At 44.6% G+C, this 12,979-nt stretch overlaps 1 protein-coding gene across 1 annotated transcript in view; it reads left to right on the forward strand.

The window, feature by feature from the left end:
* The first annotated feature begins 694 nt into the window (after positions 1-694).
* Positions 695-12,979, forward strand: part of csmd1 (CUB and Sushi multiple domains 1) — a 501,649-nt gene continuing 489,364 nt past the window's right edge. Inside the window, exons 1-3 of the mRNA XM_033020497.1 lie at positions 695-752; positions 1,199-1,381; positions 3,246-3,572. Of these exons, the coding sequence (XP_032876388.1) occupies positions 695-752; positions 1,199-1,381; positions 3,246-3,572 (568 nt within the window). The remainder of the gene's footprint in view (positions 753-1,198; positions 1,382-3,245; positions 3,573-12,979) is intronic.

Genomic DNA, 12,979 nt, shown 5'->3' on the forward strand with positions numbered 1-12,979 from the left:
CCCATCCATCACTCTGACTGTTGTCAAAATCCCTCTTCTCAAAGACACTGCCACTAGGCTGGCACGGTGGCACAGCGGTAGACTTGGTAGAGTTGCTGCCTCACAGCTTCAGAGACCTGGGTTTGATCCTGACTATGGGTGCTGTCTGTACGGAGTTTGCACGTTCTACCTGTGACCGCGTGAGTTTTCTCCGGGGGCTCTCGTTCCCTCCCACATCACAAAGATGTGCAGGATTTAAGTTAATTAACTTCAGTAAATTGCCCATCGTATGTAGGATGCGACTGTGAGATAGAACTAGTCTATGGATGGCCGATGGGCCTGTTTCCACACTGTGTCTCAAAAACTAAACATCACTTATTTTGCAGATAATTACACAACAGCAAGATTTAGAACAGGACTAATCAGTCTGAAGAAGGGGTCTGGCCTATAACGTTGTCTGTCCATTTCCCTTGCACAGTTGCTGTCTGACCTGCTGAGTTCCTCGAGCACTTGGTTTGTTCACTCAAGATGCCAGCACCCACTGTCTCTCATGTCCCTCGTTTTCTAGTGACTGTCTGTGAAGTGTGAACTTAGTGCGTCGACATCTTCGGGCAAACAAACTAATATTCATGACCAGCATCCTGGCACAGTTAAGGGCTTGTCCCACTTGGGCATCATTTGCGCGTAATTTACGCGACATCATTTATGCGTCACGATGCATGACGCGCGCGTCGTGACACTAACGTGTCACGCGTATGGCGCGCACTACACGCGTATGGTGAGGTGTGGTGGCGTGGGCAGTGATGCGCGGTCCCGCGCGAGGCGCCCCAGGATTTTGGGATTCACAAAATCTTTGCGCGCCACCTGCGTGACGTGCAAATGAAGCCCAAGTGGGACAGGCCCTTTAATCCTGCCTGCTTTTTCAAGACAGCATGATTACCACCTAGTACAGTTCAAGACTAGAGGAGTAACGCTGGGGAATGATCCTTAGGTGCTACAGACACCAGAAGAAGTTTATTTTCTCCAGAGATACTGCCTGACCCACTGAGTTCCTCCAGCACAAAGCTAGTGCTTCTTCATATGGACGTTGGCTGAACCTCCCAAGATCTTCTGCACCGATCTCATTGGCCTGGACAGAATGGAGGGCCATGTTGGTTTTTGTGTATGAACCTAGACACAATGTGTGTTTTTTTCTCTATCTCTCCCTCTCTTTGTTCAGAGATCGAAAAGGGAAGCTGCGGTGACCCTGGCATCCCAGCTTATGGAGCGAGAAGTGGGACCAGCTTTCTCCATGGGGACATGTTGACGTTTGAATGTCAGTCAGCCTTTGAACTGGTGGGAGAGCGAACAGTCACATGCCAGCAGAATAACCAGTGGTCTGGCAATAAACCCAGCTGTGTGTGTAAGAACCTTCACTTTAAGATAGAGTCATAGTGTCTTTTAGCATGGAGATAGGCCCTTTGGCCCAACTTGCCCACACTGGTCAATATGTCCCATCTGCACTAGTCCTACCTGCCGACATTTGGCCCATATCCTTCTAAACCTGTCCTACAATATGAGATAGACCCGAAAGACCCATCATGTTCCTCCAGCACTCTGATTTATTTATTTTTTGCTCAAGGTTTAAGTATTTCCGTAGCTTCGGAAAACAAGAGAGATTCACAAGAAAAAATAGAATTGTCTTCCGCCATTTTGAGTTCCATTTACATAGATACATAGAAAATAGGTGCAGGAGTAGGCCATTCGGCCCTTTGAGCCTGCACCGCCATTCAATATGATCATGGCTGATCATCCAACTCAGTATCCCGTACCTGCCTTCTCTCCATACCCCCTGATCCCTTTAGCCACAAGGGCCACATCTAACTCCCTCTTAAATATAGCCAATGAACTGGCCTCAACTACCCTCTGTGGCAGGGAGTTCCAGAGATTCACCACTCTCTGTGTGAAAAAGTTTCTTCTCATCTCGGTCCTAAAGGATTTCCCCCTTATCCTTAAGCTGTGACCCCTTGTCCTGGACTTCCCCAACATCGGGAACAATCTTCCTGCATCTAGCCTGTCCAACCCCATACGAATTTGAGGGTGGCTCAGTAGTGCAGCGGTAGAGTTGCTGCCTTACAGCCCTAGAGACCCGGGTTTAATCCTGACTAGGAATGGTTATCTGTACGAAGTTTGTACTTTTTCCCTGTGACCACGTGGGTTTTCTCCGGGCACCGGTTTCCTCCAACACTCCAAAGTCATGCAGGTTTTTAGGTTAATTGGCTTTGGTAAAACTGTAAATTGTCCCAGGAGTGTAGGATAGTGTTTTTGTATGGGGAGGTCGTTGGTTGGTGTGGACTCGGTTGATTGATTGATAGTTTTTATGCTGCATCTCTAAAGTAAAGTAAATGAACATTTGCAATTATAAAGTCTCTTTCGGATTGTGAGCTTTTCCTGCGATTTCTCAGACAACCAGAGAAGAGATTATAACTCCAGGTTGGTGAACTACAGCTGAATGCTTTGCTCATTATTTCTACTGAGTTTAAATTTCACACTCTCTGATCCAAAATAAAATCCACTACATGGCTAAATTGTATTGATTTTTTGCTGATCTTGCAGGGAATTCTCAAAACTGCTGTTAAAAGAAATCAGGCATTTTTTTTTAAATAAGCTGGAGTTTGGGCAAACTTGTTTATACACAGTTCAAAATCAATAATAGGTGCTCAAAGCAGAGAGCAAATTTTCCCACCAAACAAATTTACCTTTCTGACTGATTAAGCATTTTAGAATTGACTGATTGATTGATTGATTGATTGATAGATACGGCACAGAAACAAGCCGAGTCCACGCCGACCATCAATCAATAGCTTCTATCTCATCCCACATTCACGTCCACTCCCTACACAAGAGGGCCAATTAACCCAATAAAACTAAACCAAATCTAAACGAACACTGAACTAAAACCAAACTATAACTAAATTAAATCCAAACCAAAAAGTAAATGAAACATCATCTTTGCCTGACAGATTTTTATTTATTTCTGGGAAATGTTGCCTATTTTACATTCTCAGCCTAACAATACCTGTGTGAGAAATGGGGGGGGAACCTTGATCACTGGCGCAATATTTAGGTTTAAACTCCCCCACTTCGCCCTGCTTGCATTCTGCCCCTTGGGGGAAATAATGGATATGTGTATAGTAGCTTCAAGTAAACATTTGCTTTAATTGGATAAGTGATTTGAACTGTGAGGATGCATTAATGCCCGTATTGTTTTTTTTCCCCCCACACAGTCTCCTGCTTCTTCAACTTTACCACACCGTCTGGAGTGGTGCTTTCCCCCAACTACCCGGAGGAGTATGGCAACAACATGAACTGTGTGTGGCTGATCATTGCGGAGCTAGCCAGCAGGATCCACCTGATCTTCAACGATTTTGACGTGGAGCCCCAGTTCGACTACCTCACCATAAAGGACGACGGCACTGCCGACTCCACCGTCCTCGGCACTTTCTCTGGCACCGACGTCCCGTCCCAGCTGGCCAGCAACGGGCACATCACCCGCCTCGAGTTCCAGTCAGACCATTCCACCACCGGCCGAGGATTCAACATCACCTACACAAGTAAATCTCAGAGACTTCCGTCTCGTTTAGAGGGTTTAATAAAATGGAACTGCAGATGCTGGTTTATACCAAAGATAGACGCAAAATGCTGGAGCAACTCAGCGGGACAGGTAGCATCTCTGGAGAACATAGATAGGCAACATCACCTATTTATGTTCTCCAGAGATGCTGCCTGTCCCGCTGAGTTGCTCCAGCATTTTGTGTCTATCTTTCATCCTGGGGAATTATTGCCGGCTTTACATTCTTGGCCTAATAATGCCTGTGTGATGAAGGGAAAAAGATTTTCGAGTTTAGAAATAGGGCGGTGCAGTGGTAGAGTTGCTGCCTTACAGCACCAGACACCCCGGTTCAATCCTGGCTGTGGGTGCTGTCGGTACAGGATTCGTAGGTTCTCCCCGTGACTGTGTGGGTTTCCTCTGGGTGCTCCGGTTTCCTCCCACGTTCATAGGTTAATTGGCTTCTGTAAAATTACCACTACTTTGTAGCGAAACTGAGATAGCTTAGAACTAGTGTATGGGCGATCATTGGTCAGTGTGGACTCGATGGGCCGAAGGACCTGTTTCCATGCTGTATCTCTAAATTAAAGTAAACTAAACTAAAGATACAATGTGGAAATAGACCCTTTGGCCCACTGAGTCTGCACCACAATCGATCACCCATACACTAGTTCTATGTTATCCCACTTTCGCATACTAAATAATAATGGATGGGATTTATATAGCTCCTTTCTAATACTCAAGGCGCTTTACATCGCATTATTCATTCACTCCTCAGTCACACTCGGTGGTGGTAAGCTACTTCTGTAGCCACAGCTGCCCTGGGGCAGACTGACGGAAGTGTGGCTGCCAATCTGCGCCTACGGCCCCTCCGACCACCACCAGAACACACTAGGGACAATTTACAGAAGCCAATTAACCTACAAAACTGCATATCTTTGGAGTGTGGGAAGAAACTGGAGTACCTGGAGAAAACGCACAAGCTCAAAGGGAGAAAGTACAAACTCCGTACAGACAGCACCCATGGTCTGGATTGAACCCGGATCACTGGTGTTGTAAGGCCGCAGTGCAAACTTACTGCCGCCCCAAATTTGTGCCACCACAAACTTACTGATCTCACCACCTCCATTCACTTGCAACTCATTACAAGCTTTAGCACAGACGACAAGGGCCCCACAACAATTCCTGTGGCCCACCATTGGTCACGGCTTTTCAATTAGACCATATGCCATTAGTCATCAAAGAAGAGGGTATATAACCGTCACAGAGACATACAGCAGAGAAACAGGCCCTTTGTCCCATCATGTCCATGCTGACCAAGATGCTCCATTTACCCTAATCCCATTTGCCTGCGTTTGGCCCATATCCTTCCACTGCCACCCTCAACCTCCTATCACCAAGCCAATGTTGTATCCAATTAGCCAACTCGCCTCCAATCCAATGTATCTTTATCTTCTGGAGCTGCAACCAAGCTAGACCTTGTCAACTGCCTGACTGAAGTTCATTTAGACAACATCTTTTCACCCTGCCTTCACCAGTCTGTTTTGTTTTTGCATTGAAATTAAATTTAGTGCTTCCGTATGAAAAGAACTGGGCTGGAGAACGCAATAAATGTGGAACTGAATTCAATTTATTTTTAATCTACATTTTGTCCTGTATCTGCCGTCTTTCTGATGGGCAAACAGCCTGGATCATTTCATTTTCAGACGTGAATAAGTTCATAGTCATAAGTGATAGAAGCAGAATTTGCTTCATCAAGTCTACTCTGCCATTCAACTATAGCTGATGTATCTTTCCCTCCTAACCCCATCCTCCTGGCTTTTCCCCATAACCTTTAACACCCGTACTAATCACAAATATACAGTATCTATCTGCCTTAAAAATGTCCATTGACAGCCTCCACAGCCTTCTATGGCAATGAATTTTACTGATTCACCACCCTCTGACTAAAGAAATTCCTCCTCATCTCCTTCTTAAAGGAATGTCCTTTAATTCTGAGGCTCTGGCCTCTCCCAGTTATGGAAACATCCTCTCCACATGCACTTTATTCAGGCCTTTCATTATTCGGTAAGTTTCAATGAGGTCCCCCCTCAACCTTCTAAACTCCAGCGAATAGAGGTCCAGTGCCACCATAGGCATGTCTCCAGGTGGCCCAATCATCTCGCCAACGGAGAAGGGAGAAGAGTTCAAATGATTGTCAGAGCCCAGAGCTTTTAAAAATGTCAACTGTGGCCGGCCTGCTGTGACACTCAGTGCAATTGAACATCTTGTTACTTGGCGAGGCCAAACACAGACTGGATGAACTTTTTGCACACCACCTTCACTCTGTTGCGACTGGTGGGAGGGGTGTAAGAGCAGAGCTGCGGGGTACATACCCCTTCCCACCCAAACCACCCCCTCCCCAGGTACCTTCGCCAGCAGCCACAGTAGATGCAACACCTGTACTTAAAAATCTCCTCCATTGACTCTGTCCCAGTACCCCGACAGTCCTTTCAGGTGAGGCAGAGGTTCACTTGCACCTCCTCGAACCTCATCTACTGTATCCGCTGTTCTAGGTGTGGACTCCTATATATCGGCGAGACCAAGCGCAGGCTCAGCGATCGCTTCGCTCAACACCTTCGCTCATCTGCCTTAACCTAACTCATCTTTCAGTTGTCAAACACTTGAATTCCTCTTTCCCCATTCCCACACTGATCTTTCTGTTCTGGGCCTCCTCCATTGTCTGAGTGAGGCCGAATGCAAATTGGAGGTACAGCACCTCGTATTTCGCTTGGGCAGCTTACACCCCAGCTGTATGAATATAGATTTCTTTCTAACTTCAAGTAACCCTTGCATCCTGTCTCTCTCTGTCCCTCCCCCATCCTAGTCATCGTACTAGTTTCACTGTTGTCCTGTCGAGTTTCACTGTCTGTATATCACCTACCCCACAGCCAACAATAGACCATTGTGGGCTTCACCTTTCATTAATCAACGTTACTGTTTGCATATCTTTCATTCAATTGTTCTACATCTCTCTATATCACCGTCTATCTCTCATTTCCCTTTTCCCTGACTCACAGTCTGAAGAAGGGTCTTGACCCGAAACGTCACCTATTCCTTTTCTCCAGAACTGTTGCCTGACCCACTGAATTACTCCTGATTTTTGTGTCTTATCTTGTTGCTAAAGCTGGCTGTAGCTTAAAGAATAAATAACACACACAGAAGTGCTGGATCCCATGCAAATGATGAAACACACTTTCATTGCAACACCAATAAAATGATCAAATGTTCATTTACTAATGCTATAATAATATCGAGAAATCAGCCAACAAGCAAATGTCCAAATGCTGAACCTCATAGGTGGAATTAACGAGCAAAAAAAAAAGAGGTTAATTTTCAACAAAACATATGAGCAATAATTATTGAAAGAAATTGACCTATTCTGACTGATGTTAACCCAATTCCAATTTTCTTTTAATTATAAATATGTTACAGTGATTTAAGTGCAACAGAGTGCAATGTAATAGGCAATTATAAGAATTTGTGCCTGATCTAATAGACAGGAGTAATGCATTGGTGAATGTAGATGAAGGCACTCTGTCTGTGTTAAGTTTGGAGAAAGGTGAGGGAGGATGAAGTGACAATAGATAATTGATAGAATTCTTGAATTAAAAATGGATGAGAAGTTCACAGTAATCCCCTACATATTCCCTGAGAGTAGGAGATGGTATAAGGTGCAAATTTCATTTCAGATTATTGACATTAAATGATGGAGGTTCTTTACATTCGAGCAAGATTCCATGCATGTGCTTTGTAGATAAAAATCATTAACGCGAAGGGCCTAAGTAAGTAGTTATACAGGCTTTGATTATGACTTTAGACTTTACATTAGACTTTAGAGATGCACGCAGAAACAGGATCTTCCACCCACCGAGTCTGTGCCGACCAGCTATCACCCTGTACATTAACACTATCATACACGCTATTTTTACAATTTTAACACAGCCAATTAACCTACAAACCTGCACATCTTTGTAGTGTGGGAAGAAACCGGAGCATCCGGACAAAACCCATGTGCTTACAGGGAGAACATACAAACTCTGTACAGACAGCATCCATGGTCAGGACCGAACCAGAGTCTCTGGTGTGTGAGACTGCAACTCTACCGCTGCACCTGGTCAGTAAGCACATTCTGCCGTCCTGGTCAGTAAGCACATTCTAAAAAATAGTTTCAGAGCCTCAAAGGCAGACCTTACATGGAACTTAGACCGTAGATCAGTACAGCACAGGAACAGACACCTCAGCCCACCATGCCAAGTATAACACATCTCCTCAGCCAGCACTTGAACCATATCCCTCCATACCCACGTGTCTATTTAAAATCCTCTATTATCAGGCACAAGCAACTGACAGCTGTTATCAAGCAACTGAACCGTCCTATCACCAACTAGAGAGCAGTCCTGATCAACCATCTACCTCATTGGAGACCCTTGGACTATCTTTAATGGGACCTTATTGGACATTATCTTGCACTAAATGCCATTCCCTTTATCCTGTATCTATACAATGAAGAACAGTCTGAAGAAGGGTCTCGACCCGAAACGTCAAGGGCCTGTCCCACGTAGGCGATTTTTTCGGCAACTGCCACAGTCGTAGCAGGTCGCCAAAAAAGCAGCGACTGGATCCCCCCCTCCCCCCATGACAATGTCCATGACAAGCTACTACAGCCTACCACCTAGTCGACGGCAAGCTACTGACAATCGGCAGCCCATTAGGACGTCCAACTACGACCACACCTACGACAACCTACGACCACACAGGCGACCACCTACGGCAACCAAAATCAACCTACGTCCACCCGCGACAAGCTTCGACAAGCAACGACCCTGTCGGCGACAACTGAAGACAACTTAGGACAATTCAGTCGCCGGTACCTGTCGCCGGTTGACGTAGGTAGTCGCAAATGGAATTCACCAAAGTCAGCACCCGGCGACAACCTACATTATCCTGGCGCCAACCTACGACAGTACCTATGACAGGAGAAGTCAAGCAACGTCAAGCCCACACTCGCCAAAAAGTTTTGAACATTTCAAAATCCAGCGGGGACCAGAAAACCATTACGACTCTTTAGGCAACTTGAGGAGAATACTCATGACCATACAAGCATCACCCCGCGACCATGTGGCGACAGTGTAGTCGCCGAAAAAATCGCCCGAGTGGGACAGATGCTTCACCCATCCCTTCTTTCAAGAGATGCTGCCTGTCCTGCTGAGTTACTCCAGCTTTTTCTGTCTATGTTCTGTACACTGTTGTCAGTTTGATTGTAATCATGTATAGTCTCTCCACTAACTGGATAGCACGAAACAAAATAGGTTTCACTGTACCTCGATATACATGACAATAAACTAAACTCAACTGCACTATCGTATCTGCCTCCGCTATAAACATGGGCGGCATTATGGGAGAGCCGCTGCCTTACAGCACAAGAGACCCAAGTTCGATCCTGACTACGGGTGTTGTCTTTATGGAGTTTGTACATTCTCCCTGTGACTGCATGGGTTTTCTCCGGGTGCTCCGGTTTCTTCCCACATTCCAAAGATGTGTGGGTTTGTAGGTTAATTGGTTCCTGTAAATTTTTCCAAGTGCGCAGGATAGTGCTCGTGTATGAGGTGATAGCTGGTTGGCGCAGATGCCAGAGGGCCTGTTTCCACGCTGTATCTCTCTAATAACTGCTGGTGAGTTATCCTCACAGCTGGTCAATGTACGAGTATTGAATAAGTGATCACTCGCGAGTGGCTTTCGTAGTGCACATATGACTTTTGTTATCTGCAACCTATTAATATATTTGACAAAATACGCTGTATATTTTGTTGCATTCGATTTGGATTTTTCGCAAGATACGAAACTTTGCCATTTTTTAACCTTCCAATGAGAATACAGAAAATTACAGACATAGAGTGATACAGTGTGGAAACAGCCCCTACACTGGTCCTGTAAAATCAGGTTCTACACTTATCCCCATAGTCTGGTTTCGTCAAACACTAAGTCAAACTCTGGTTCCCAAACCTTACTTTATTGAAGAACAAACTGCAGGGACGGTTGCCGATCCACCCACGCAAGACAACAATATCTCGTGCAAACAGAACAATCAACTGACACACCCCAAAGAATTACCCATTCACTTATACCCTTCCAAACTAAGGGCATGACATTACTTGGGGGAAGCAATCCCAACAAACCAATCACACATATCGATCACATTATACAGTTATTGACTGTTCCCTAACCCAATTACAAAGTACCCCATTACAATGTTTCTACAGAAGCTTCTGGAAGGAAGTCAATTAACTAAGTAATGCAACATTTTCCCGGGTTGTATGAACAATTCAAACAAGGCTTCACACTTCAGCCAATCATGAAACAGCAACACAAAAACCTTGTAACATTATTTACGATACCGTTTCACACACCCTTTTGTTACCAATCCCCACTATGCATTTGCAGACCTTCTTATCTCCCTCTGGAAACCTTCATACATATTAACAAAGTTGGGACATCTGGACCTCTCCTTATCATCAACTTCCATCTGGGATCCAGACTCCTTGGAACTGTGACTCCATCTTGCAACTTTCACAGAAAGAGACCAAGCAGGCCCTGCAAATGCGAAGATCCTCCATTTTATAATAACTCTATTTTGGCCAATATTAACAGTCCCACCTGCCTGCGTTTGGTTCACATCCCACTTAACCTGACCTTTCCATGTACCTGTACAATTGCTTCTTAAAAGCTTCTTAAATTGAAGAATCATTTGCTTCCGATGCATGAGATCCCTTCCGGTCTCTTAACTGTGAGGGTCTCCATAAATGGCATGCAGGAACTTCATACAACCCACAGCACCGAACAATCCCGAATCTGCCTAATTAGTACATGTGTCAGGGGCTATGGGGAGAAGTTTCTGTAACATTCATTTACACACAAGGCTGTGAAGGCCGTCAATGGACATTTTTAACGCAGAGATAGATAGATTCTTGACTATTACGGAAGTCAGGGGTTATGGGGAGAAGGCAGGAGAATGGGCTTAGGAGGGAGAGATAGATCAGCCATGATTGAATGGCGGAGTAGACTTGATGGGCTGAGTGGCCTAATTCTGCTCCTAGGACTTATGATCTTATGACTTATGCTTATGATGCAGTGTATCACTTGAACAGTGGGATTTCGACCATTGCAGACTTCATGAAAATAATCAACACATTCCATTTTCTCTTCCTGTTGTTAATACGACAGTTGCATGGAATATTAGATTATAGAGATTCTTTCATGCAACTGTAGAGACCATATTATTGTACGGGTATGAGGCATGGACTTTCACTCGAGCACTGTCCAAGTCTCTCGATGGTACCTACACCCGAATGCTCAGGAAAGTTCAAAATGTCAGTTGGAGGGAACACATCACCAGCGCCCTGCTCTATGGGGAGATTCCACCTCTGGCCAAGAAGATCAGGTTGAGAAGGACGAGGTTCGCTGGTCACTGCCACCGCCACCCAGAAAAGCCAGCAAAAAGGTTGTTCTGTGGGAACCCACCCATGGCAGATGTGACCCGGGTCGGCCAATCAAGATGCTGCTGAAGATGTTGATGGAAGACACATGTGTAGAGACAAAAGAGGAGCTTGCCAGCTGCATGGTGGACTGAGATGTGTCCATCACCGTGCCTGTCGGAAACCAGCACCACTGCGTCGCTGATGTTTTCAACGATGATGAATGAATGAATGAATGAATGTTGTTAATACCTCGTCTTTCAAAAACTGTTGCACGTGACCTCCCGTTTTGCAACGTTACATTGAATCTACTTCTCCCCCTCAAGCAGTGTTCAGTTATTCAGGTGACAAAAACTAGTAATTCTCATGTCACATAGATCTCATTCTGCAATCAGCAAACGTTTACAACCAAACCCAATGTAATCTGACTATTACATTCCGATTCATTTTGTTCCCTCTTAGAAGGAAAGGGATTTGAAAGGGATTAGCATCAGCAGCTACTTGGATACATTCTAATATTTCGCATCAGGATTCCACAGGGAGAGATGACTTATTATTCTCAGAGCTGGTCAACGAATGGTGTATAGAATGAGCAATATCTTCCTGTGGTATTAACGGTGTGAATATCACTTTTACTTTCTGCAATCGATTAATATCTTACAAATGCTCTATATATTTGTGTTGCATGTGATATGGAATTGTGAATATTTCCTTAAAAAAGGATGGTTTTGCAAGCTATGAAACATTGCCATTTATAGTCCTTCCCATCTTTTGGCTGTGAGGATCTCTGTAAATGACATCCAGGAACTTCAAACAACCCGCAGCATCAAACAGTCCCTGATTTATCATCAAATTTGTCGACAAATTTGGGTGGCACAGCAGTAGAGCTGTTGCCTTAAAGCACCAGAGACTCGGTTTGATCCTGACAATGTGGGCTGTCGGTACGCAGTTTGTACATGCCCATTCATTTGGAGGTTAATTGGCGTTTGTAAATTGTCCTTGGTGTGTAGGATGGAATTGATTGCTATTTGGCATGAACTCGGTGAACTGAGGGGCGTGTTTCCATGCTGTATCTCTGAACTAAACTTAACCAACCCAAACCAACATGCCATCCTTTCTGAAGTATGCTTTAAAATTCTGCTACAGTGTCTTCTCCCTACACCGAGAGGTTCACCAGCTTAAAGCATAATCGGAAAATCGTTTTCCAAAGAACATTCTCCAGTAACAATGCTAGTATCACCAAGACTACAAAAAGTAGTAAACACTGCCCAGTACATCATCGGCTCTGACATTCCTTCCATCGAGGGGATTTATCACAGTCGCTGCCTCAAAAAGGCTGGCAGTATCATCAAAGACCCTACACCATCCTGGCCACACACTCATCTCCCTGCTACCTTCAGGTAGAAGGTACAGGAGCCTGAAGACTGCAACGACCAGGTTCAGGAATAGGTACTTCCCCACAGCCATCAGGCTATTAAACCTGGCCCGGACAAAACTCTGAACATTAATAACCCATTATCTGTTATTTGCACTTTATCAGTTTATTTATTCATATGTGTATATATTTATATAATGGTATATGGACACACTGATCTGTTTTGCAGTAAATGCCTACTATGTTCTGTGTGCTGAAGCAAAGCAAGAATTTCATTGTGCTATCAGGGACACATGACAATAAACTCACTTGAACTTGAACTTGATTCATTGGCAACTGAAGTGAAATTGAAAATGTGTGTCGGGTGAATAATGGTAAATGTGTGAAAGACCAAAAGCCACAAGAAATCCAATGCAGTAATTGACCCTTTAGATGTCTCTTGTCTGCTTCACTGTTCAATAAGATCACGACCAAGAATTCACCTCAGCACCACTTTCGCCTTTAATGCCACCATATCCAAAA

Source organism: Amblyraja radiata, chromosome 5 (assembly GCF_010909765.2).
Source record: "Amblyraja radiata isolate CabotCenter1 chromosome 5, sAmbRad1.1.pri, whole genome shotgun sequence".
Taxonomy (NCBI): domain Eukaryota; kingdom Metazoa; phylum Chordata; class Chondrichthyes; order Rajiformes; family Rajidae; genus Amblyraja; species Amblyraja radiata.